The sequence below is a fragment of the Egretta garzetta genome, unplaced genomic scaffold (genome assembly GCF_000687185.1).
Source record: "Egretta garzetta isolate BGI_Z169 unplaced genomic scaffold, ASM68718v1 scaffold187, whole genome shotgun sequence".
NCBI classification, from domain to species: Eukaryota; Metazoa; Chordata; class Aves; order Pelecaniformes; family Ardeidae; genus Egretta; species Egretta garzetta.
Window position 1 is genome coordinate 649384 of NW_009260342.1, and position 25767 is coordinate 675150.

Below are 25767 nucleotides of genomic sequence, written 5' to 3' on the forward strand. Positions count from 1 at the left end.
GTGGCAGCAGTAGCAGCCGGCTGGGTAGTCGTGCTGCCGCCTCCTCCTCTTCATTCCCCCCCCGCCCCCCTGTGACATGATGCAGTTTATGTTACTCTTTAGTCGCCAGGGGAAAGTGAGATTCCAGAAGTGGTATGTCCCATTATCTGACAAAGAAAAGAAGAAAATCACAAGAGAACTTGTTCAAACAGTATTAGCCCGCAAACCAAAAATGTGCAGCTTTCTGGAATGGAGAGACTTGAAGATTGTCTACAAAAGATATGTAAGCCTCTATTTCTGCTGTGCTATTGAAGATCAGGACAATGAACTAATAACTCTGGAAATAATTTATTGCTATGTAGAACTTCTTGACAAGTATTTTGGCAGTGTGTGTGAACTTGATATCATCTTCAATTTTGAAAAAGCCTATTTCATTCTAGATGAGTTCCTTTTAGGAGGGGAAGTTCAGGAGACTTCCAAGAAAAATGTTCTCAAAGCCATTGAACAGGCAGATCTTTTACAGGAGGAAGCAGACTGTAAATGTTCACTGTTTTCATTGTAATGTTTAGCTAATGGTGTAAGATGCTGTTTGTCAGTATTACAGTTTTGCTAAGCTGCTTCATTCAGGCCTATAAGTAAAATGCTCCTTTGAAAAGGGAACAAGAAACTAAAAGTCCAAAAAACACAAATGAAAGGGAATTAGATTTAAATAGACTTGATTGCATTTACAGGAAGATTGCATTTGACTTCAGTAAGTGTATTATTTTTCATAAGCAAATCAAGAACTTCTGTCTTTGTTCTTAGTAAAGAAGGGGGAGCTGTTGTGGGAACGAGTGCAGAAAACGGTAGCACTTTGGAAACTCAAAAAATGTGTGTTTGACATCCATTCGTTCCAAAAACAAAAAAATAATTGTTCTGGAAAAGGAAAAGAGGTTAACCCTACACAACTGACAATTTCCACTTCTCACAGAAGAAAATGTCTGTTGCCAGCAGATGACGTAGCATTCAAAAAACTAAAGTCAGAGAACGATGAATATAGATCACCAAAAAAAGGAAAAAGAAATAAAACTAAAGAAGAACTTAGCAAAGAAGATGATGTAAGGGAGGCTACTTGGACTGCTGGAGGGATGGACAGGAAGACAAGATCAAGAACAAGTGCAAGAACAAGAAAATAGTCTTAACTAACTCAGTAATTGAAATTGCAGGTTTTTTGATGTGAATTGATTTGCACTTAGATTTTTAAGTTCAGATTTTGTAAAGAAAGCGATCACAGAATTATGATATTATCAAAATGTATTCTTTAATTGTTTATATAGTGGTTCCTAAGCCATGGGGTGCTTGTGTAAAACAACAAATGTAAAAACAAATCTTTTTTGTATTTTGATCATACAGCAGTTGGGAAGCCATATTACTTTACTGCCAGTTATAATTATAAGCTATTTTCTGCTTCTTTGTTCTTAGTAAAGAAGGGGGAGTTGTTGTGGGAGTAAGTATAGGATCTGCAGGTGTGGTGGATAAGGATAGGATCTGCAGGTGTGGTGGCTGACCTGTAGGATCTGCAGGTGTGGAGACTTTGGTTTGGGACCAATGAGAAAAGGGATATATAGCAATGGCTTGTGCAGAATGTAGGGTCCCTGCCTTCTCTGCTACATGTTTTCATTGCCACAAGGTTCCATGCACCTGGGTTTCATATTTGTTTCCTTTTTGTTGCTTTTGTGATATAAAGTGTATTGTAAGGATTAGCAAGAGGATAAAGACCTCTGTGCTCTGGGAGGCTTCTTGGAAAGATCGGTAATGATGGCTCTCAACTTTTTAATGTGCCTTGCACTACACTAATGGACCTAAACCAGCATTTTATTCTGAAGGCAAATTTGTTGACATTAGAAAAGGAGACTTGGCTGCCACAGGAGTGTAAAGAACATACAGCAGACCATAATGTAGGAAGGTACTGAGCTTTTATTTTTGTGACCTTGTCCAATGGGAAGTAATTACAATATAATTCAATTCTAAAAGTCTGGAAACTGTGACAGTTGACAGAGTGACATTTTAAGAGAAATAAGCATGTGTTTTAATACATCTCTTTCCAACTCCTAAGCATTGTTGACGCTATTTGCCCTTCCTGCTTCTCCTTCTTTTCCACTCTTAATACATGATCAGAACACAAGATTCAGGCTTGTCTGCACCTTTGCTTATTAAATCTCTTCTCCCTGGTAATTTCCAGTACTTACAACCTCCCCTGGCTGTACTTCTGTGCTCGGTTCATGTCAGGGCTCAGCAGCTGCCCCATCTGTCTGTCCTGTGGAGGGAAGGAAGCGCTTCTATGCACATTCCTCTGGAACTTCCCTTTCTGACCTGTGCTGCTGGTACTGATGGTACCAGGGCGAGGGAGCCTGCAGCCCCATCTGTATTACACTGAACCTTAGCCTGGCATATACTAGTTAGCCACCTTCAACAGGCGATGCACACAGCTACCAGCCCACAAGCAATACCACTTCCCCATAAAATGGGGCTAAGCACCGGAAAATATGCAGTATTGGGTAATAGTTAACCTTTTAAATAAAAGCATGTGTGGTGGAGAGTGATGTGAGCCAGTTGCTGTATGCCTGGTAACCAGTATATTTGTGTTAATATAGCAGTATCTTTTAATCTCCTTTAGGAGATTAAATCCTGGGATGCACACCTGCAAGGACTCACTTAGGAAAAGTGGAGAATAAAATTCCTTTTGAGTTTTGATACAGTCTTTGGCTCTTGTGACCTAAACCAAGACTGTCTCAGTTCAGTCACTGATTTTGCTTAAGTTCAGCGAGCACTAACAGTGTCGCTTGACTCTCCAAATACCCTAGAGATGAATTTATCACAGCAGCTCCATGAAACAGGATTTTATCATCTCCCGTTCAGAGGAGGTGAAGCTGAAGCAGACAGTGAAGCTGTACGCTCAGGCACAGATAACTCTGGCTGTGCAAAAAGGAAAAGTGTCAAGGTATTTTAGATTGATATCCTTCTCCAGCAATGGGATTATGTTGTTCCAAATTAACTATTGTAGTCTATGTGTTGTTTTCTTGTGTACATGTACTAGGAATATCTCTGTGTTTCTTTCCTCTGAGACTTGTTACACCTTTGATAGATTTGTTTAATAGGCTCATTAAGGCAATGGAGGGCATCTCGCCTAAGTGTTTGCCACATCAGTGAGCCTCAGCCTTCTTTTCAACCCCAGACAAGTAGGAAAACAAAACATTGCCAAAGGCATCTCTGTGTGCAGCCCCCAAGGACCCAGAAATCATTCTGAAAATTACAAGGATTGAAAACAGTCAACCTGCTCTACTATACCTAATTTACAGCCTGCGAAACTGGTGATGGCTTGTATGTGCTCTGCCCCATTCACAGGAATGGTTAGGTGCTGTGTTGGGGCACTGAGGAGGATGAAATGCAGGTGAGAAGTTTCCCTGCTCCAAGCAAATTTGGTTCACACACAGGCCCTCAGATAGGTCTTACTCTGTTTGAAGTACCACACAAATATAAGCTACTCTGTAAATAAGGAGTAAAATAAGTTATCACTGCTCTGTGTGTCTGTAAAAAGCAGGGAAAAGGGACGCTGCATTTCCTCTCTCCTACTGTAATTTAAGGCCTGGACAAGTCACTTAGCATCTCGACCTGACCGCCTTCCTACACCACCTTCCAATGGGCTCTCTGGTTGTGTCTTGCTGCCAGGGACCAGCTTCATGCCCATTTAGCAGTGGAAAACAATTAACTGGTATAGTCTGGCCCCAGATTAAGTGACCCAGAAAAGTCTTCCATTCAACAGTCCCGTTTAAGTCCTTCATGAAACGTGTACACATGTTGTTCTTGCTGTTCTCATTACTCAGTTCTCTCTAACAGCGGCTGTCTATATAATGATTCTCTGTGCCCACACGGGGTTGTTCCAGAAGACTAGAGAAGCAATGTGATTTAGAGGAATTATTTGGCCAGAACAAGTGGATCTATGAGATTCAGTTACTCAAAGGATTCACAGGAAGCAAATTCCTTAAGTGAATGCAGAGATGGCATTGAGATAACCTAGAGCTGAAATAATGGGGAAATACATTAGATAGCTCTGCAACTGTAAACGTGTTGTATAGTCAGCTGGCACTCATATAGCAAGGGTAGTCTGGTATGATTGGGTTTGAGCTATTTAAGATTGTTAATAAGTAATTAACCCATGAGGTGACTGTAACAGCCATCATTTTAATCAAGATTGAATTCTCAAATTGCCAAGCACGCTTTGGAATTTATCAGTACCCAGGCAGGACAAAGCCCCTTGGCCACATTAATTAAAGATCCCCTGCACGCAGGAAACACTCCTGAAAGATGCCCACCATATCAGATTCACCAGTTAATGCTTTTCTCCTTGCTGCCACTCAACGTCCACCTCCCCAGTTTTACATTCAATTTGTCTTTTGCTGAAAAGCTGCTAATTTCATGCTGCTTTAGCCCTGCAGCAGCCAGCCTGTTGCTAAGCAACCTCCAAAATACTGAAGGGGCTACAGTCTAGCTGCTTTCCTGCAGCCCACCCTTAATTTATTTACATATACATCTTATTTATATAGCTAAACAGATTTCTTCCATAACGTGGAAGCAGAGCCGTAAGCCTCCGGGTTGCATCAGGGTGCCTTTGCTTGCTAGCTGTTTGTCTTCTCTCTAATGCCATCCTCTACCCTATTTTTCCTGGTGTTCCTGTTCATCAGCTGAGCAAACTCCTCATGATATTTGTTAAGCTGGAGTGGCATACAGGAGTGTGCTGAAAGTATACTTTAAAGGTGTAGCTGGACATGGACTGCTGTACTTGGTGTGAGAGAGCAGCTGGGAATCTGGTCCCAACAGCCCTTGATGGAAGAAAAAAAGGGTCAGAACAAAGATGGCTTTAAGCCATTTTTCTGCTTACTTTAATTCAGGCTGCTTTAACTTCAGCTGTGTCTGCATTCCAGGCTTCTGTGGCCTAACTAGATCTGCAAAGAGTAAAAGATACCCTTCACCTGCCCAGCAGTGCTGGGAAAAGCCCTTCTGTAGAGGCAGTTCTGCCGGAACAACTGCATTTTTGTGGGGCGGGGTTGGGATTCGAGCCAGAGCACAGATTTGCCTTAAATTGTATCACCGAGAGGAGCAGGTTGCTGATGGGAGTATTTGGTGTATAAAACTGGCAGAGCATTTGTAGTGGCTGCATGTGGATAGAGGAGGATAGCAGGCAAGTAATGAAGCTGTTACCGTGCCATTTGTTCTAGACATGCTCCCAAAATAGGGGAAGGTGGAAGTGGTTTGTGCGCGCTGTGACAGCATGTGTCACCCGGAGAATCTCCGCGCCAAGCAAAAAATCAGGATCTCTTTTCACACGAAGGAGAGCACTAAGTGGCTATACTATAACAGAGCCTGGCTGCGTTTGTTGTGGTAGCGTTGGTCACGTCAGCATCGGTGTTAGACTGTGATGATAACTTTGATGAAAGAACGGCCATGCTTTTCAGTAAAGGCTTCAAAACCAATTCAGGTGCTCTCACAACCTCCAGTATTTTGTACCTTTTCTCCAGCACAATACCGTGGCTTGAGAAAAAGGAAGATGGATCCTGTAGAGATTTTTTTTGAACAAATAGGAACCAAAATGTCTTTTTCCCCCTTTTATATTTTTTTCCTTTTTGTTTCAGCAAGCAGAGACTGTTCATGAGCTGAGTCTCCGGACTATGCTTCTTCCACAGCTGTTGCCTTTTGGTCCTCTCCTTACTGCCTTTGGCAGTTTTCATCATAGACTTCTTTTTGGTAGAAAATATTTTTTCTGCTTTGATGATCCATCCATTACCTGACCCTCTCTGGAGAAGAACAAAGAGAACCACGTGAACACTTGCTTTTGTACATGCAGTCCTGCAGAACAAGGGTTGTGCACAAGGCCAAATGCAATTTTTTTTCCATCAAAGTGAGATGAGGAAGGTGCTCTTTTAAGTCCAAATTGAATTTTCCCCTTATTTGCTTTAAGCATTCAATTACCCACTTGGAAAACTAAAATATTTCTGAGAGTGGTTTGGCGTGCTCATTCTGTATTCTGATTTTTTCAAAAACAACTCTTGGTCTTTTTGTCATTTATTAAACATCTGTCACTGGGATGTCCACTTTTTATGCACATCCAGAGGAGTGTTGATTGTAAAACCTTTGCTGACCTGCGGCTCCGTGTTCTGTTTTAATATGGTTGAGATTTCATAAGCTAAGCTGTGCTATTTGTGTTAGTGTGTACGTTCTGGTGCTGTTATTCACACAGAGCTCAGAAATGTGCTAGGTGCTTGGGCAAGAATTTAAGTTATCTCAGGTATTCTCTAAGCTGAGTTGTGAACAAAACAAAGGAGGTTTAGAACCAGCTCAAATGCCCAGGAATAACTTTTACTGCCCTGAGAAGTTGTTTCAGGTATGTTTAAAAAGATTGAGTCAACAAATCTTAATTTTATTCATTGAAGACAGGAAGAAAAGGATCTTTCATATGGGAAGATGTCAGATGTTTTAGGGAGGGGAAGATTAACACCTTGAATTACAACCAGAAGCAGACAAGTGGCTAAGTGTGGGTGGTGATCTCTGCGTTTCTTGTGGCTCTTCCCACTTGATGTACGCAGCTTTTGCTCTTGAACTTTCAGAGCTCTGGCAAAATGTAGGGTGGTCTGCAATGCTGAGAAAGGATAAAGTACACCTGAGCTGATCAAGACATTACAGGAGACCCAGTGGCCCTATGGCTGTGTCTGATCACTGGTTTGTGCTGCTGCCTCTTGCCGTATCTTCAGTGGTGGCGTGCCCAGCCAGCTGTCTATACCTTGAAATCCCATAACTCTGAAAGATCCAAGAAGAGCACAAAAATGCAAACAATACTGATAAAGGGAGCACAGGTTGTACATTCCTAATAGAAAATTTAAAAAAATAAGTGAAAATCAAATTACAGTATTGTTCAACAAAATAACCTGAATGTTTTGTAGTGTACTACTGATAACAGATGGCCAAGGTAGGGCGCTCCATCTTTAGCTCACAGTGAGCTTTTTCTCTTGCTGCTGTTATGCTCCATTATGAGAGATAAGAAAAATCTGACTCGGATGTTTCTGGTCTTTCTCAATTTCATAGTCCTAAGTAGTGTTAAGGAAACTATCCTTTTGTTTTTATTTTTTCCCCGAGATGATTCAATAGAGATACCGTCCATCTCAGTAATGTCAGTACTGTGCAATGTCAGGGATACACTGTATCACAGAATCACCAGTGTGACTCATTCATTTCACTCTCTTTTAAAACTGGGGGGAGCCCAGTTAATGTACTGCTAAATCAATTCCCAGTCCCCAGGCAATTCTTCCAGTCCCAGGGGTGTTGCTAAGTCCATGTTTAGTTCTCCAGGTTATTGTGAAGTTCTGCGGTGAGACATATCTAAAGAAGAAAAAAATGGTGTGGCATTCCAAGAGACAACCATCATATCACTGAGAAATTTGATCAAATCCTTACCACTTTTAAAGAGTAATTAGTTTTAAAGAGTAATTAAAAATGGAGTTATTCTCCCCCAAAGCAGCAGAGAAGGACATCTCTAACCTTTCCAACCATTACATAGATCACCTGGATTTACATTACATATAATATCCATATGGAGACAGCAATACAGCTTTTCTTTTTCATGTTAGTTATTAGTTTATTATAAATTGGTTCATTTTCCTTCATTTTTAGATCAGCATCGTGTTCACACCATTAGGTTAAATGTTGCAGTTTGCTATTGTTGTAGGCAAAAGAACGAACCCCTAGGATTTATTCTTGCAGTCTCCAAATGAGTGAACAAATGCAGACACTGATTTCCCCCCCCTATGAATTTGAATTGTAAACAGAATTGAAATTTGATAGATGGTATCCTTTCTGAATACCAGTGGATGGTAGGCTGAAACTGCTGCCTTATCATTCATAACCAACATCAAAACTGAGAGAAGCAAAAGAATGGTATCTCTTACTTTTTCGTGGTTATGTACCTGACTTTCCCATTTTTTAGCGCATTTTTCCTGGTTTGCTTCAGGGATTGACTTTCGAAACAGCGAAAATAATGATATTCTTCATACGAAAAGTATAATTTGGAAATGCATTGAGCAATTCTATGGTACAAATCTCTTTTTTAATACTTCCTTTTGCAAATCATCCTAAATTTCATTGCATCCTCTGTTTTTCTTTATTTGCTGTTGTGGGGTTTTTTTTCTTCAAATCCAGCAATAATTAGCTCTCATTCATTCCAGGCACTTCCCTTGCATTCCTTGCAAAAGGAATTTTGCTTAAGCACTTCTCCTATACAAAAGGTCTGTTAAAAATCAAGAACAGATTAGAAGTTATGGGTCAATTTTCTCTAAATATAGCCCTTTTTTTGGATGTTGAGGGAAGTCAGCAGGAGTGCTGGGAGTGAGTGAGCTTCCAAGGGAGCACAGCCCTTGCACACATGGCAGAAATACTGACCTCAGCTTGAGCAGTCTGTTGTGCCCAGCCCGAGCACGTGGATACAAGGAGAAAATGTTCTCTTGCCCTGTGGACATCTGTGCTAAGCTGGACCAATTCCTGATTTAATTTTTTTTTTATTAGGGAGTGGCTTATTTCTTTCAGTTGCATAGATATGATAGTAGCAGTAATACAAGACCTGTAGTCCAGATTTTAAATAAGACAAACTTGGAATAAGACAAATGGGGAAGGTAGAAGTGTATCTGGAAATATGTCAGGTCTCTGATCTCTGAAGAAATACCTCATTATCACATGGGGAATTCTTTGATAATTTGTGTAAGAACCTGCCTTCTCTCCCCCTCCATACATACCATTGGAGCTCTTAAAATAAGCTTATTAGCAGTCAAATCAAGACAGGTTAATCTTTAAATCATATGTAAATACAGAAGCTTTTCTCATTGTGGTATATTGAAGCATTAAACGTAGATGCAGATTTTCACAGCAGGAGACTAGATCAGCACAGTTAAGCACTGAAATAGTTTGTCTCATAATCATCTTCTGAGAACAGAATTTCCCTTTTACTGTACTGTACGATGATGAATAGGGATTTAGCGGCAAAGGATTACGTGAAGCTTAGATTAGTGGATGCTGCTGGTAGTCTTACATGGCTGATCAGCTTGCACAGTCCTGAGCTGCTTTCCTCCTCTGGAGTTGACCTGTACAAATTCCAGGGGAATTTGTCCAGGGGAGCGCTGAGCCTTAGCTGCCTTCCGTCTTTCCCAGCACATGGATCTCATGTCAAATGCTTTCTGTATCAGATTGCTGTTAATCATCTTCAATATAAATATACACTAGCAAGTGGTGTTTTCTGGACTTTTTTGGCTGCATTAAGTCCTTTGACCTCTAAGTTAATGCTTTCATTTTTAACTCCAACACTGTGGGACACACTGCTCTCCTGGAAAGTATCAGTAGTTTGTACTTTTAATGTATAATGCATGAAATAATGTCATCTCAGAGCATGCCTCAGTCTAGACTGTGTCTCACAGTCAAATTGTCTGACTTCTGTACCTCCACCGCTGAGATACGTGGACTAGTCTGTCTGGTTTAGTCCAGTTTAGCTGGCACCATGCACCATTTCCTGTTCATCCGCTTCATTTCAGTCTTAATTACTCTTTATCTCATCTTCCAAGCAATCATACTTAAGATTTATTTTTTGTTTTGGGAATATGCCATTATTGTTGTACTACTTACACATAGAAATGTTGCACCTTTTCCATGAGGCTTCTGTCAGGGGGTCTGTGTGGAAGACACAGGCGCAGGCTGTTCTGGGGCTTTGCCGTGGTGCTCCAGGGGTACAAGCGCAGCAGCCCCTGCCTAATCATTGCACAGCAGAGTGTATTATGGTGGGTTTGTGCCTGGCCATCCCCAGTGGTTTTGATGGACAGATGATGTGCTGTGGTCCTGCCTTTTTCTTTCTTATATTTAACTACAAGTATTTCTCATAGTGCCTGGCTCTCCAGCCTTTCAGTCTTTCTCCTTTTTTTCTTGTCCCATGCTAAAGGTCAGGTGCAAAGTGACCGTCAGTAAATATATTAAATCCGATGTAATATAGGGCACTTCAGACAAGCCATCCAGGTAAACATGTTACTGCGCTCTGCTGCTGGATCCGACCTCCACAGCATGGCTAGTTCATAAGACATTTAACAGTACTCTGGAAAAAATTTGACAGACAGCATCATAAAAGCAACAACAACAATAATACCACTTACAGTTTTGCATTTTTCATAAATTTTACCATTATTAATCTTTCTCTGGGAGGTGGATAAAGACTGTTAATCCCCCTCTGGGGAGGGAAGTATAAATATGGAGAGATGTATTGTATCTACCTTGAGAAAGGAAGTCAGGTGTGGGTTTAGAATGGGAAGCCCTGAGTCCTGGGCCCCAATCTGAGTCTCTTTGTGTGACAGATGTCACTGTTTAATGTGCTACTCAATGTTAATTATTATCTTCTGTTTGCTCATCATATGCTCTAAATGAAAAGCCAGTAGACCATGGGTGAAGGTAGAGATACAGATGTATACTTGCTGTATGGTTGTTGTTTGTATGAAGCCTAAACTAGCTCTGTTACAACTGCTGTGCTAAGTTTATTGAAAAATATGCTTGACCCCATTTTTTTGTTTGTTTTAATATCAGTTGAAGTGATAAATGCAATGAGTTTAAAATACCCTTCACAGGTAGGGTTGGTTTAGGATCAGTTTATTCTGGAACTTAGATCTCAATTGGATTTGCATGGTCTAAATGCCATACAAACATTATTCAGTTCTTGGATTAATAGCCCCAGGGAATATATACCAGAGACCTTTGCAATGGCAAAGAGATTGTTAATGTTTGTCCCTTCTGCAGCTGGAGGGACCTGTTTGCATTGATTGGGCTCTGAGGGCACAGATTCAGGAGGCCCAGGGCCATGGCCCTGGGGCGGGTGTGGGAAGGTCCCTGGTACGTGGCCCTGCTCTTGAACTGCTGCCGCCTCCCCTCCCTCAGTTGTGGTGTTGAGTTGTTTATGGGCATCTGCCATCGCTGAACTGGGAGGAGATAAAAAATGGTTCCCCAAAGAGAAGGGGTGAAATATGAAACAGGTGGCAGAAGCCTGCTGCTGCTCAGGAAATTATGCTCTAAGTCAGTTTAGGAATTTCTGCCTTTTCCTTCTGAACGGTTTCTGTAGGGGTGTCTGCGATGCAAAAAAGTGTGGCCCCACTCAGAGTGCATTAGGCTGGAGCAGCCGTGTGCAGGTTGAGCTCACCACGACCACCCCTTGCCTTTGCAAACAGGAAAAAAAATCCCCTGTTTTGCTAGAAGAAGAGGATGGGTAAGGAAGAGATGTGCTCAGCTCTGTTTTAAACCTTAGTCGATTATATGGGGTTCTACATACAATGTATGGTGTTAAATCTATTTTTTCAACAGCCAAAGGTTAGGATTTCCAGAATTTCACAGTAAGATTCAGTATTTCTTTTACTTGGTAGCAATACTGGCTCGGGGATGTCTGGCTCTTTCCTTGTTCCTCTGCCCCACTGCCTCCATCACCCGTCACACCCCAGCTTTTTGTGGGGCCATGCAATAAACTGCACTGGTAGTTTGGACTGGTTGGAGCCCTGTGCTGCCTTCGCCTCTGGAGAAACACAAACAAGCAAAAAGCCATCCCAGCTCTAATGCAAATTCTTGGCAGACAAGAAAGAAGTTCACAAAGTGAGGTATTTCTGCCAGACAGTTGACATCTGAAGGAAACTTAGCTGAAGAGAGGAAATAACTTCTGGTGCCCTTAGAAAGTGAAAGGGGCAGTATGGAAAAGAAATGTGAAAACATAAATTAAAAATGTGAATTTAATTAATTAAAAATCAAAAGAGAGTCATGAGTTAATTTGAAAGGCTGCAACATGATCTGGAAGGGACTGAGCTGAATAATAATGAGCGTGTACCTGTAGGCTGGCATCCCAGCTACGCTGCTGTTTAATCTTTTTCAGGTTCATATGGTTTTTAGAAATCAAAAGGGGTGGATTTGTTTTAGGCAGCTTCATGCCCTTGTTTAGCTGTAGTTTCAAGTTAATGTAAAACCTGAAATGAAGTGCAAACTTGACCCAAACCCTTTAAAATTGCAAGCATTAATAACTGTCTCTTTGAGAAACAGAACAAACACCCAGAACATAATTAATCAAGAATATGGGATTAAAAATACAGGGAGTGACCTCCAGCAGGTTGGGGAGCTATCAGCTGGCCTGTTCTTCCACCTTCTGTAGTTTTAGAGGTGAGGCTAATAAATAATTTTACTTATTTTCATGAGCATTAAAGATCATCTACGAACTTTGAGGAAGAAAATCCTTAGGCAGCAGTTGTTGCAGGGGAGCAGGACTAGCCTTTCGTGTGGCACACGGCTGATTTGGAAACGCTGGGAGAGAGGCACTTGAGTATTTTCTGCTACATTTGTTTTAATCCCTAAAGAAGCACTAAATACATTTGTAAAGGTTCCTCCTGCTTTTGCAGTGACTTTGCTGCTAGTGCTTTCCTGTAAGACTGAAGGAGACCGGGGCAATAGTACTGCCCTCCTCTATTTGTGCTTACAGTAAATAATTGAAGAGGCAGAGCTTGCAACATCAAATGAAGTCCCAAGATTTTCCCTGAAATGGGCTGCATGTTCCCATTGAGGGGGAGCTCACGCCAGCATCACCGGTTTATTGGGAACGCCTCTGCCTCAGCAATTCCAGCCATGCTGACCTCTGCCTCCGCTGGGAGAGAAACATTCGCTCCCTCCAGCAGGATGGCTTTGCTGGCTTTAATCTGCGAAAATGAGTTTACAATCTTGCCTGCTTTCAAATCAGGAGAATGCAGCGTAGCTGCAAACTGGGAGGATTTACCCATGTAAGTACATATCCTAAAGCACATCAAGCCCAGATTTTTCCACACATTTGGAGGATTATTTTAGGAGAAACACAGGTGCATACGCCCACTTCTTTGGAAAAAAAATAGGCCATGTTATTTGACATTTTAAATAATAAAAATAAAACTTAGAGAAGCAATTGCTGAACTATAGATCAGCCTGAGCCTGGCACCTGCTTTTCCTGAATAGTATGGGGCATTTGCCTGTTAGTGATGGACTAGTATTCAGCACTCACTTTGAATCCAAAACCACATCCAAAGGTGTTTACTTTCTGATGTCTAAAACTGGAACAGAATTATGAATAAAATTACAGCCTTCTCACAGACTGCACCAGCACTGCAATAAATGCTTTGCTCCTTAATTCTCTGGGATAACCACCCATGCAAGGGATGGGCAGCCGCTCCCCTGCCTTTCGCTCCAGCACAAGGGTTTGGCGTGGCCGAGGGTTCAGTGCAGCAGGGGGGCTTCCTGAAGGCATCAATGATGTCTCTGGGAGCTTTAGGTGGCACTGCGGGTGACTGAGTATACAGACTGAAGATCTGAGCTATCCGCTGGTCTCCGATGGTCAGCAAGCCCTTTGTGGGCAAGGAGGGAACATAACTGTGCTTTGGGATTCACAGCCTTTGACTCGTAAACGAGTGTTTTTCACTTGCTGGTTGTGTTTGAAACAGTTCTTACAGGTCATTAATGGGTAAGGGAATTGTGAAAAGAGCATGATACTACTGTTATTCATTCCCATTTGGGGAGAAAAACCTTGTAAACTTATCTTGAGGGCTGCCAAATGCCATTCCAAGTGCTATGAAAGGAGTTTTATGTTTCCTTATCTGAAGACTGCTGTGATCTTCCCGGATTCATTAATAGATGAAAAGCAAATTGCAGAAAATGCCTTTATGTTTCAGAAACTCGGTGGCAGGAAGGGAGCGCTTAGCAAGAAGCTGCACATACCTCACATACGTAACGCTTTCCCGTCTATCAGAAGATCCTATCCCCGTCAGATAGCAGCAAGACATTCCTGGGGGTGGAGTGAGAATGAATTTATCTTGGGAGTGAGCAGGATTTTGCTTTGCTAAGCTAGCTGGTTTGCTCAATTCAGGAATTTTCCATTCACCTTTGTTATCCACCAGTGTATAAATCCCCATATCTGTAATTAGGGCTACTTATCTTGACAGTTTTCTGCAGCTCACCTGTCCTTCTGCTGGCTCTCTTCTGTCATCCTGACGGCTTGGTTGAACCACTTCTCCAAAAATTCCTGCTTTGGAGGTATGCTTTCAAAACCATGTCATGAAGGGGAGCGTGTTCCTGTTCCTTGAGGAAGGTTGCTGCAAGGTAGAAAGTGTGTTATAGAGAGAAGTGCTATTTGATTTAAAGAAATATGAAGCTGCACTGCATGGGTTTTATTGTCTTTTGATAGATTATTCATCACTTCAGCATGCAGAGACCGTGGCTGAGGGGAAGGCTGTGTATTGAAATGCTGGGAGGAGTGTGTAGTGAGGCCTGAGGAGGTGGTCAAGGGGATCTGTGCGCTTGCCTTTTCCTTTCCCGTTCCTCTGGTGTGAGCATGCTTGGATGGACATACATACTTCAGGCAGTTTAATTCAAAATATTTAGTTTAACTGGCTTGATACTTATAATTTTGTGCACTGATTCAGAGTATAGCACAGACTGTTAACACGGCTGTAAAATGCAGGTTTGTAGGGATTTGTGGGCAGCTCAGCTCCATTAGCTTAAAATAACAGCTGAAAAACATCCCGTTTAAAGTAAAGATATGCATTAGTCAACATCAAAAATCAGTTGTTAGTTCTTGCGATTGCTAGTTAGAACATGCCAAAATTATAATAATAAAAGAAGGCCAATAATACAATAGAAACATGTAGATTGAGTTCTGTTAAATCGTTGCAACCCTTCTGTTTACGATTTAAAAAAAAAAAAAAGGAAATACAGGTTATGGTCCATAATTCCTTATAAATAGAAATGCCTGTTGGCTAAATCAGGGAAGGGATCTGAGTAGCTGCAGCTGCAGCGTACTTCTGATCATTTGCATTCTCCACCTCCTGCCCTTATTGCAGAATTAAATTGGTCTCTCATTAACATGGGGATTGTTTGTTGTTGCACCGCCTGCTCTCTCCCCTGCGCCTACATGACTATTCCAGCGTAATGTCAGTCCCTGTTGGGAGCCTCTGGAACGGGTGCCAGCGGGGTGGGAGGGGTTGTGGGAAGGGACTTTCTTTACCTCGTACAACAGGTGCCTTTATCAGCACACCTCGGAGGCAGCCAAGAAGGAGCCACCCTTAGACTTACCCTTTTCACTTTTGCTACAAGAAAAAAAAATACCAACCCTACAAGGCAATGAAAGTGAAGAGGAAGCGGTCATTTGAAGCACTTTGGAGAAACTGAGTGGAATTTAGCATAGCAGGTATGATTTTTGTATAGATGACATGGAGAGTGGTCTTGTGAGCTGGATATTGCTTCAGGATCAAAATCTAAAGTATCTCTGCCGTGGGAATTAATTGGAAAAAATTTGCAAGCCTTTGAAGAAAAATTTTTAACAATGCACTATAGGTGCATTTCAAGGAAAAAATACCTTTCTTCCTCCTGCAAGGGTTAAGCATGATCAGAATCTGCTTTCGTCTCAAGGATTTAACCTCAAGTGCTGCATTTTTTGTTTGCCATAAGCCTATTAGAACTCTCTCTGTTTCCTAGCAATAACATGTAATTTCCCCCCCTATTTAAGTGAAAGGGATGTTGGGTTTTTAATCCTGTACGCTACAGCTGTTGCTCAAGTTTCCTATTCAGATGCAAATAGCACCTGGTGCTATTTAGGTAACCGTGTAATCTTTGATAAAGATACTCCAGGAGCACAAGAAAAAGAGAAAAGCAAGGTGGGTCTGACGCTATTTATTCTGGGAAGCGAGAGCATAACCGTATGCTACCGGCAACCTGAACTGGAAATTTCTACCAGATTTGCAGCATCCAGCACATACTCTTTTTGGAGGCAAATGCATGGCTGAAATGATTTACGTTTCTTGAGCAGGTATGATTTTTCACCAGGAAGAAAAAAAGGCTTTCAGAGAAGATAAAAATGTAGAGGATGAGTTGAAGCAGACAGGCTCATTTGGTTAGGGGCTTAACCTTGCTCGAGTCTCCTGAAAGGAGTTTCTTTTTGGGACATTTTGTTTGTTTCTTCACATTGATTATTGTTTCCTAGGTTTTCATTTGTAGATTTGAGAATATTGATCTTTAATGTTTTTCTCAAAATTTTTTCCTTGTGCTGTTTTTTTTCTGTGTCAGATAGTTGTTGCAATAAATGAATCGGAAAGTCAGGAGCAATTTGGAAGACAGCTATGCTGTTTAGGACTCAAAGACAAGAGATACCATATCAGTTCTTGATTAAAAGCAAACCAGTCCCAGATTCAGGTTAAAAACTTTCTACCGTGGAAACTTTCAATTGCATAAATTGGTTTTATTTCACTTGTGGAGGTGTGAGTTTATTCAAGGAAGAGCTTACAGCCTTCACTGCATTTTGCACAACTGTTTTACCCTGTATTACAAATGGAAAACCGAAGGACTCTTTTTGGAAGGTTGTGACTTGACGCCATCATCTTCCTGCTAAAATCAAAAAGCATCTACACGGCACAAGATGCAATTTGGATCTGTGTAAAAGAGAGAGTGAGTTGTTTTCAAAAGTTTAAAGGAGAGATTTAGAAACTTGTGGAAAATTCCAAGGAATGTCTGAAAGATATCATCATTACACTGGTCTCTGTGAATTTTCAAATAAGCCAAAAGAAGCAATTCATTGGTAAGTGGGACTCTGCTAACAAGAATATCAGCTTTCCGTGGGAGAAAACTGGATATAAAGAATAAACAATTGCTACAAAGTTTGAGAACAACAGAAGTGATTCCAGTCCTGCTGTCAAGCACTGACGGATCTTTTCTTGCTTAATACTAATCTGGTTTGGCTACTGCATGTTCACTTTCAGCCTCATCCTGGAATTAAAACTACTTCCCTGGCTTTCACCAAACTTCAGCAAATGCCTTTTGCAAGCTGGGTATTGGGAGTGTGAGCGGGTGTTTCATGTGTGCTTCCCATGACAATAAAAGGCACCCTCAAGAGGAAAACCCACACGGGAGATGATTTGCTGGGTGATATTTTTCTCTCGTGACACTCCTTCCTCATTAGCTTCTTCAGGTGGGTGTGAACAACTGACACGGAACTGAGCCAAGGTTCAGCCTTGGATTATCAACCTGCTCTGGTGGCTAACGGCAGCTTGCCGGCACAATGATGGAAGAAATCTCCATAATGGTGGCTTACGATGCCCATGTTTTTAGCCAGCTGTACGATGAAGACTTTCTGGCCAATCTGGTGGCAGTCAGCAAACCCAAATCTGTGGTAGGTGTTACTCTTGCTCCTTTGACAATAATGCTTAGGTTATACTCTTTCCAGTAGTCAAGTACTTCTATCAAAAGTTATAATTTATTTTATCTTCTTATTACTTCTTCAGAAATTTGCTTTTGTGCATCAGCAAAATTAAAATAACAGTTTATTTCAGGAGAGGTAAGATTATGAAAACAATACCTTTCTGGGATACTAAGTGTAGAAGGAGGTTATTTTCTCAGTAGGATAATAATTAAAACAGTATTTTTGAAATAATATTAAAACAATTGAAATAATTAAATTAGAGAATGACACTAAGTGATGTAAACACTTTCTGTGCTTTAGCATGTCAGTTAAAGGTTCAGGCCAGATGCTCAGCGTACACCCAGGATCTGGGGTGTAGGTCAGTGGCATCACGAAATCTAAGAGAATCTGTCCCTCATATGGAAATGGTGATTTAACACTTGTACATGCTCTTTTGAAATCAGCATAAGTATCTGTAAAACTTTTTTAGTTAAATTGCCACTTCCTTTTCTCATAAATAGTGTATATATTTATGTAAATGACATGTATAGCGTGGGCATCTTCCACCTTCATGGAGGTCTCAGCACTTGCAGGGAGCCGCACTGTGGGCACTAGTTTTGACTCTGAAGCTTGGTGCCAAAATCCATCTTTGGTCTCAAATTCTACAAATGGGCCCATGTTGAGTCAATCTGCCTAGAATGAGTCAAAAGCAGTCTTTGAAAATAAAAATGAATGTATAGGTATTGAGCATAACTTAAAGAGCAGATACAGTTAAAACTTCAGTCTAAATGCAAATCAGGATAATCATTTAGCAATCAAATTAAGCATTTGTGTTTTCAGGTTTTGGTCTGTATATGTGTTTGTATCCATAGCAGTATCCATGGTAGTTCACTAAGCTGTGACAAAGTGTTCCCAGAAGAGGAAAAATTTGCTTTATTGCTATCTTGTGTAAAACCTCTCTAAGCCTGTTTCCTGCTTGGGTTTTTCTGCCTGTCCATGCTCAAGGAATCTTGGGTGCATGAACTCATCTCCTGCATCTCCCATACACCTTCAGATCTAAACCGGAGTTCTGCCTAATCCCTTTTATTCTGATGCCTTTTTCTGTCTCTGGCCTCCTCTAGGCTAGAATTTACAAGGCCCGTTACAATAGTTAGCTAGGAAGTATGGAAATCCAGTATAGACAAAACTGTGTACTTTAATGTGACCTGGTTGGCGCCTGGGCTTCAAATAGGCTTTAACTTAACCAGCATATTAGGAGTTGCGAACTTTTTCCATGCTGGATGTTTTTAAATACATGGTATACCTTAATTCATTGTGCAGTCGCAACCTTTCCTCTTTTTCTGCCTTAGCTGATTGCTATGGCAGCATTTATTATTTTGACTGGAAGCCCAGAGTAATATCCTTCCTTCAGTCAGGTACCCGTGTTGCAATAGGATTAAAAGGAGCCAGGTTCCTGCTGGTGGGCTCCGGGAGAGGCCCCTTCTGTCCGGCTTCTCTGTGCAAATGATGGTGACGGTGGGGTTTCCTGGACGCCTCCTGTCCTGAGCTGCCTGCGTGCTCCAGAGCCAGTACTGCAGTTGTTTAAATTAAAACCCTTGTGGTAAGAAAACATTTCATGGATGGCTTACCCTATAATTTAAATCTTTGAAAAGTGCTGCTTAAACGGGCTTGGTGATGCCCTCTCAAGTTTTGTGTAGAGCAAAAGTAACGGATATTGTGTTAGGCATCTCTAGATTCCTCTGGATCAGCTGCAAGTGATGGGATGAGAGTGTAACTGGTGTGAAGACCACCACATTTTACGGCTCCAGTTGATTTTTGCCACTCTGAAATACAATGAACATTTAAAAAAAAATATTTCTCTGTGAAGTAACTACGTATCTCCTAGTAAACAGAGATACGTACATGGAACAACTGTGGGAGGGGGAAGTATCAATATATTTATAAGATCTGAATGATTGACTTTAGTGTAAGCACATGTTCTTACTAGCTCTTTTTTTTTCCTGAATCAGAGTATTAAGATGTTTCAGTGCATTATGTACTAGTAAATAAGCTAAGAAATGTGTTTTTCACAAGGTTTACGTAGGAAATACTTAAACACTCTTTTAAATGGTTTTGAAGTAGATTAACTAAGCAAATAATGGTGCAAACAACCTGAGGAGGTTTAAGATGAAGCTTGACAGGATTATGATAGGATTAGGTGGTGTGTGGGAGCCTGCACTACTAAGGGACAGGACCTGATGACTCAGAAAGTTTCTTTCAGTTGTCTGCTGCTATGTTTAATCGTGGGACAAGCTGCCAGTTGGGATAAGTTGGGGCAAATCCTGTTGACTGTGTCCTGGTCATTTTACCAGATTGCACAAAGGTTCTTACTGGACATAAAGTAACGTTCTGCAGAAAGAATTTGTAGCATTTTCATTTATTCTGAGAGTTCATGTTAATAGCACAGGTATTTTTGCCATCTGGGATTCATCTGTTTGTTTGCAAAATCCAGGTTTCATTTATTTTTAAAGGAGTTACTAAGACGCTGCTCTGGTTGCAGAGAAAAGTTTAAAAAAAAAGTTCTTTAAAGGCTTTCATCCTGTTCCGCAGTTTGGATGCCAGGATGGCTTTGTTGTAGATCCAGAAATCTCTCAACTGGTAACTCATTATAGTTCCTTTGGATTGTGCAATAGGTCAGGGCACGTGGGAGTCTCTCTTGCACAGAGCAGAGCGCCACTTGTTATGACGTGAAGTAGCAAAGGGTTAATACCAAAACCAAATGCCAGCCCTGCATGATGCAGGTTGCTTGTGCTTAAGGCCAGCCTTTCAAAAACCTTCTGGCATGTCCAGTGCCACATAGGTAATGAACACCAGAATTACCTGCAGTTTCCCAGGTCCCATTAATTCTAGTAATACTTTTCAATGGAAAATTCGATTTTTTTTCAGTGGAAAGCATAGCAGCGTTTTTGTAGCATTGCTTTAATGCGCATAAATACCAGACAATTAAGCAGGATGTAGAAGATCTGAGATAAGGTTTTGTTAAATACGCTCAAAGCAACACAGTATGATAGCAATCCTCCAACATATATTTTAATAAAATTAGTCATACTGCAGTGTGACCATGACACACTGTTGTTTTGCTGTGTAGTCTTGCTTTCCAGTTATTCTGAAACATCGTTGCACAGACATGCAAAGCAGCAATAAAAGTGGACTGCTGTGTAGTTTGTGCAAGAATTGAGTAGCTTTACTCCAGGGAATTTCAATTCTCAATTTAGTTGCAGAAAACTTGGACCCAAGGGGTTATAAAAATGGTATACTAAGTGGTATAATCCTCTTAATCCAGAGTTGAAGAACATTCTTTTAGAAAGCTTCATTGCATTTTCACTTGCCTGCCTGCCTTCTTGTGTTTAGCTCTCTGTTCAGGGAAATTATCAGCCATTTCACAGAAGTAATTTGTGGTTACATGCCAGCAGACTCTGCCATAATGATTTATAGGCTCTCAATTTCCCATCGAAGCCAAACTGAGGAGGTTCAAAGTGGATGGGTGAACTGCAAAGAGGATGAAAAACTGGGTGGCCTGGCAGGAGCACAGGGCACAGTAGACAGTGGGTTGAAGTCTACCTGGCAGCTGACTAAACATTGTTTTTTGGGGTTGATAGTGGGGCTGATACTGTTTAGCATCTTCAGGCCTAGGCACCAGAAAAGGATGCACCCTGTTTTTCAGATGGCAAAATCTTGGTTTTCAGGTGGCAAAATCTGGAGAGTAAGTGGTGGACAGATAGAAAGGCAGGTCCGCCTGACTGGTGGAACCTTGCCGGGGTGAGCTGAGAGGAACTTTATGAGGTTCAGCAAAGGCAAATACAAACCCCTGGGTTCCTCCCTGGGTAGGAATAAATTCATCGTCTGCAGGCTGGAGACCAAATGTCTGGATGGCATCGATGCAAAAAGGGTGTTGGGAGTTGCCGTGGGTGACAACACAGGTGAGCAGCGTGCCCCTGTGGTGACGGAGGCTAGCTGTGCACAAGGCGGTGTTACCAAGAGCATGTCAGGTGAAATGGTTATTCCCTTCCACCCACCACACACACTGAATCCGGTTTTGAGCCCCCACCAAGAAAAGGGATATTCACAACCTAGAGCAAGTCCAACACAGGACCACTGGGAAGGCAGGGGGCTGACCGCACAAGGGAAGGGTTGGGGCAGCTTAGCCTGAAGAAGAGAAAGCTCAGGGGGGATCTAATTGTGGTCTCCTGCCACCTGAAAGAAGGTCCTAGAGAGGATGGAGCCAAACTTTTCTCAGAGGCATGCAGTGACAAGACAAGAAGGAACGGTCATGATTTGCAGCAAAGCAAATTCTGGCTCAGCATAAGGGAAAGTAGTTCTGCCCAGGGAGGCCCTGGCATCTCCGTCCTTGGAGACTTCCATGAGCCACATGCTCTGACTTTGAAGCTATCCCTGCCTGAGTAGGAGCTTGGTCCATATGCCCACTGGAGAGCCCTTCCAATCTAAATTTTTCTATGAGTTTCTAATTATGCCTCATGTGGAGTCTTGCAGTGAGGAGGAGCTGGCAGCATTTGAGCTTTTGAAGACCATCTTTCCCTGGGTGGCATTACTGCTGGCATGCTGCTGCTGTTGCTACTGCCAAAGGGGGAATAAGGGAATTTGGGTGGTCACTGTTATAAGAATTGGCTCTTTCCAGCAGGTATCATCCTCATCTGCGCCCTTCCCTTCCCAACAGAAGGAGGGATCCTGCTCTCAGGATGTTTCTAGGAGCTGTCTTGCCTCCGCCCTTTCCCCCTCTGTGGGGCAGGAGCAGCCAGATTCTGCCCTGATCATCTCACTTTGGAGGAGGAAACATTTTCTTATATACAAGTATAATAAAACAATGAATTTTATTTGTTAAACAGGTGATGCAGAAAAACAAAAGCTCTAATAGTTTTTGTCTTTCCCTTCCCTTGATTGCTCAAGTTCCTTATCTTTTGTGATTTCAGGACACATCCACTTTATTTAACTCTTTAGATTTTTAAAGACTTTGTATGTTCCGCTCGCACTTGTCATCCTTCCAGTTTCATTAGCTTTTCTGCAATTTCTTTTACCAGTACAAATCTTCAGTCTCCCCAAAAAATCAAATGAGCCATGTTTATACATAATAGTAAAAATAACATTAAATATCACCTGAATATTTTTTTTGTAAAAATTCTGCATTTTTATTCTGCTTTAAGGAGTCAGCCCCACAATGTTATCTTCTTCCCCTGAAATTCATCAAGATTTGAAGCTGGTGAAGGAAGCTGCTCATTATTCATTGGATCGTCATATCAGACTGTAGTTTGCTTACTAGCTTATTTTAGATTTGGGAGTGTAACTGATGTATAAGACTATTAGTTTGGCTGCAATTTTTTATTAGTGAGATGTGTTTGACACCTTTGGGTGTTAAAAATAAACACAGCAAAATGAAATCTCTTCCTTCCTTGAATTTCCCATGTTTTAAAGTTTTGGAGTTCCAGCATATTTAGGAAAACTGGGACAGCTTCTGCAGCGACAGCATGAAACCCCCATATATCCGCTGTCATATACAAACCCTTGTAGGCCAGAGAGGAGGTGATTTCCCTGCAACCGGTAAGCTCCTGGTCCCTCCTGCTACTAAACCCAGACTTGATCATGGAGCAGACACTTGTCTGATAGAACTCACAGTGCGCTTGTTTAACACCCACAAATCTAACCCTGAGTGAACTCGTAAACGGCGAAGAAGCATATGTTTTATATTATGGTAATGTGTAGCTGGCATATAATTTTATTCTTGTTCGTGCTTATTTGACCCTCGTCACTCAGTTGTTATTAAATATGAAAATTAATAATTGGTACTAAAATACGTTGGGCTATTTATTTTTATATTGCATCCCGTTTGTTTTCTGCTGTCCTAAACATTTTTGCTGCTGCATATTATTAATACGGAGTAGAAACTGTCAAAGGTGAAGCCATAGCCTTTGGTATCGGGGCAGAGAACAGTCATGGCATTTGGCAGGCGGGCGGGCATGGGAGTCAAGTCCCCGCTGCATGAGAAGCCGTCAGCTGCTGCTGGGTTGCACCCAGCCCTGGTCTTTGGTGTTGCATCAGCGTGCATGGGTCTAATGGTTTCTGTTAAACGCTCTGGGGTGCAATCGGTGTCTGACAGTGTCATTCTGTAGCCTGTGTTTGGCATCGAGCCTCAATTGCATGGAAATGAGAGAGGTGGTTTGTCCTGCCCACCGAGTCACAGAGGTTAAGGCTAGGCAGAGCTTCATCCTTCAATTATCTAAGCTTTATCTCTTTCATCCAGCTTCATTCCAGTAGTAATTTTTTGAAAATCAAAAACTCTATTCAATGCTCCTCTGGAAAAGCATCCAGCTCTCATTAGAGTGTAACAGGAGGTGTGAAAGGTATCATCTTCCATGGTAATCTGTTAATCCCTCGCTGTTCAAAATAGGTTTCTAATTTCTCGTTTAGATTCATTCCGGTTTCAGCTTCCCATCTTGGATCTGGCATGTGGTTTTGTGCCAGAGTACAGCATTCTGTATCATTACTTATTTTATCCCTATGAAGGTACTTACATGCTGTGACCAACTCAGCTGTCTGTGCTCTCTTGCACAAACCGAGGAGCTGGAGCTCTTAAACCTCCTGCTGTGAGGCATTTACACCCTGCACAAAACAGTTCAGTGGCTCTGTTCTGCAGCCGCCTCTTTTTTTTTTTTTTTTTTTTTTTTCCCCCACTGCATCTCCCAGGACTAGATGCAGTATTCCAGTACTGGTCTCAGTGATGATCCAGGGTTAAAACTTTGCTACTCATCTTGCTTTTCCCTATCCTTGTGCATCCTGGGGTACTCATTAGTCTTTGCGCCGCAGCCTGGCTGTGATGGCAGGGTTACATTTCTCTCGCTGCAAAGGTGGTCTGTTATTTCCTGCCCTTCTCTCTATACCAGTTTGTTCCCAAGTCCCACACCGCAATGTACGGCCTCCTGAGCGGTGGCAATGCTGCTACTTGTGGGGCTGTGTTATAAATGGTACTGATACAATTAAAAATAATTTTTTTAATTAGCATATTGTTGAAGGATTATTTTGGTAAGCTTGCCATCGAGCAGTGAGGTGGGAGGGAGAGGGCTGTGAAAGAAGAGCTACATCTTGCCCAGCGCATGTGCCTCCCATTCCCCCATCCCCCATTCTTCCCACAGAGCAGAAAAGTTTCCAAACTTTTGGAAAAGCCCAAATAGCACTTTCTTGGGACTGATTCCACCTCTTCATGGGATTCAGCCCCAGCTGGAGGCTCTGTGCTGTAGTAAAGCCTTGTCTGGAGTTGGCACAGTGGCGTGTTTCATTTGAATAAGCTATTTCGTGGAATTCAAATACATGTGTGCCATTTTCTGGTCCTTCTTGTTCTTTACTGCTCTTTCTATCCATGCGTCATCTGCAAATTTTATTAATGGGACCATATTTTTCACTTTCAGGACACTGATGTAATGTTTGATAGTGCTGGATCTTTTATGAGTCCCAGAAGACACCCTTTAGGATATCATTAACCAAAAATGAAAAATGTCATTGAATAATGATTGCCTTTGACAGTGGCTTTTTGACCCAGTTCCTAAGCTTTTTAATTCATGCTTTATGGCTATCGGATACTCTTCTGGGGATTTGGGGGGTTTTTGGTTTGGTTTTTTTTTTTTTACTAAATCTATCATGTGGTAGTGAATCCAGTGCTAGAGAAGACCCTTAAAACTGTAAAGTTACTTTTATTGATCAAATCTGTAGATAAAGAATAAAATGGGACCTACAGGTTATAAAATCACGTTGGTGTAGAACCAGTTACATTTCTACTCTAGTTATCGGCTGGATCTTTATCAGCTCTGCAGAGTGTGCATGTGGGTTTCTGGATTTCAGTTAACCAACCAAAGTCATCCAGATGGTTTGATTTGTGGTTCTTCAGTATTGGTAATACAGAATTTTCTTCTAGTGTAAGTGAATCTCTACTGTGTTCAAGGACTTACTAAAAATGACCTAAAAATGAATCGGTGGCCTGGAGATCTCATCTGCTAGTTCCGTCAGTACTTCTGCTCTGCATAAAAGACCTGCAGCCTGGTTTCTAACAGAGCAGAGCTGTTTTCTGGACAATTCTGACTCATCTGAATCATAATTATTTTTGAACTCTAATTATTAATGCATATGAACTACACTTAGGAATCCTCTTGTTTTCAGTATGCTCTAAAATCAAGAACAGCCTAATGAGACTCAAGACAGATTTTAACCTTTTTTCTTCTGCTGCATTTAGTTTTAGTTATTATTTTATTTGTCCCTAATTAATATAATTTTGCATTTATTTTCTCTTTTCTTCATGTTTGAGAGCATTTCTTTTTGCTGCCCATTTATTGTCATTGGATCAAGAGGGAATTATCTAGGCAATGTCTCAAATAGAGATTTTATAAATAAAAACAGAATCTTTGTCATTAAACATTCAAAAGCAGGACATTTCAGTATTTTGGAGCTTCCTTATTTTCCTCTTAAAAAGAATGCCAGGA

The 25767-nt window shown here is 41.5% G+C and overlaps 2 protein-coding genes across 2 annotated transcripts in view; both read left to right on the top strand.

Annotated features, from left to right (window-relative positions):
• Window positions 1–25767, top strand: part of RABGAP1L (RAB GTPase activating protein 1 like) — a 224685-nt gene that overhangs the window by 184207 nt on the left and 14711 nt on the right. The window lies entirely within an intron of this gene.
• LOC104129718 (AP-1 complex subunit sigma-2-like) lies at window positions 12–541 on the top strand. The gene has a single exon (XM_035898051.1). It carries the CDS (start codon window positions 77–79, stop codon window positions 539–541), a length of 465 nt encoding a protein of 154 aa, XP_035753944.1. The 5' UTR covers window positions 12–76.

Coding starts and splice junctions, on each gene's coding strand:
- LOC104129718 (XM_035898051.1), top strand. CDS start 77: ATGATGCAGTTTATGTTACTCTTTAGTCGCCAGGGGAAAGTGAGATTC.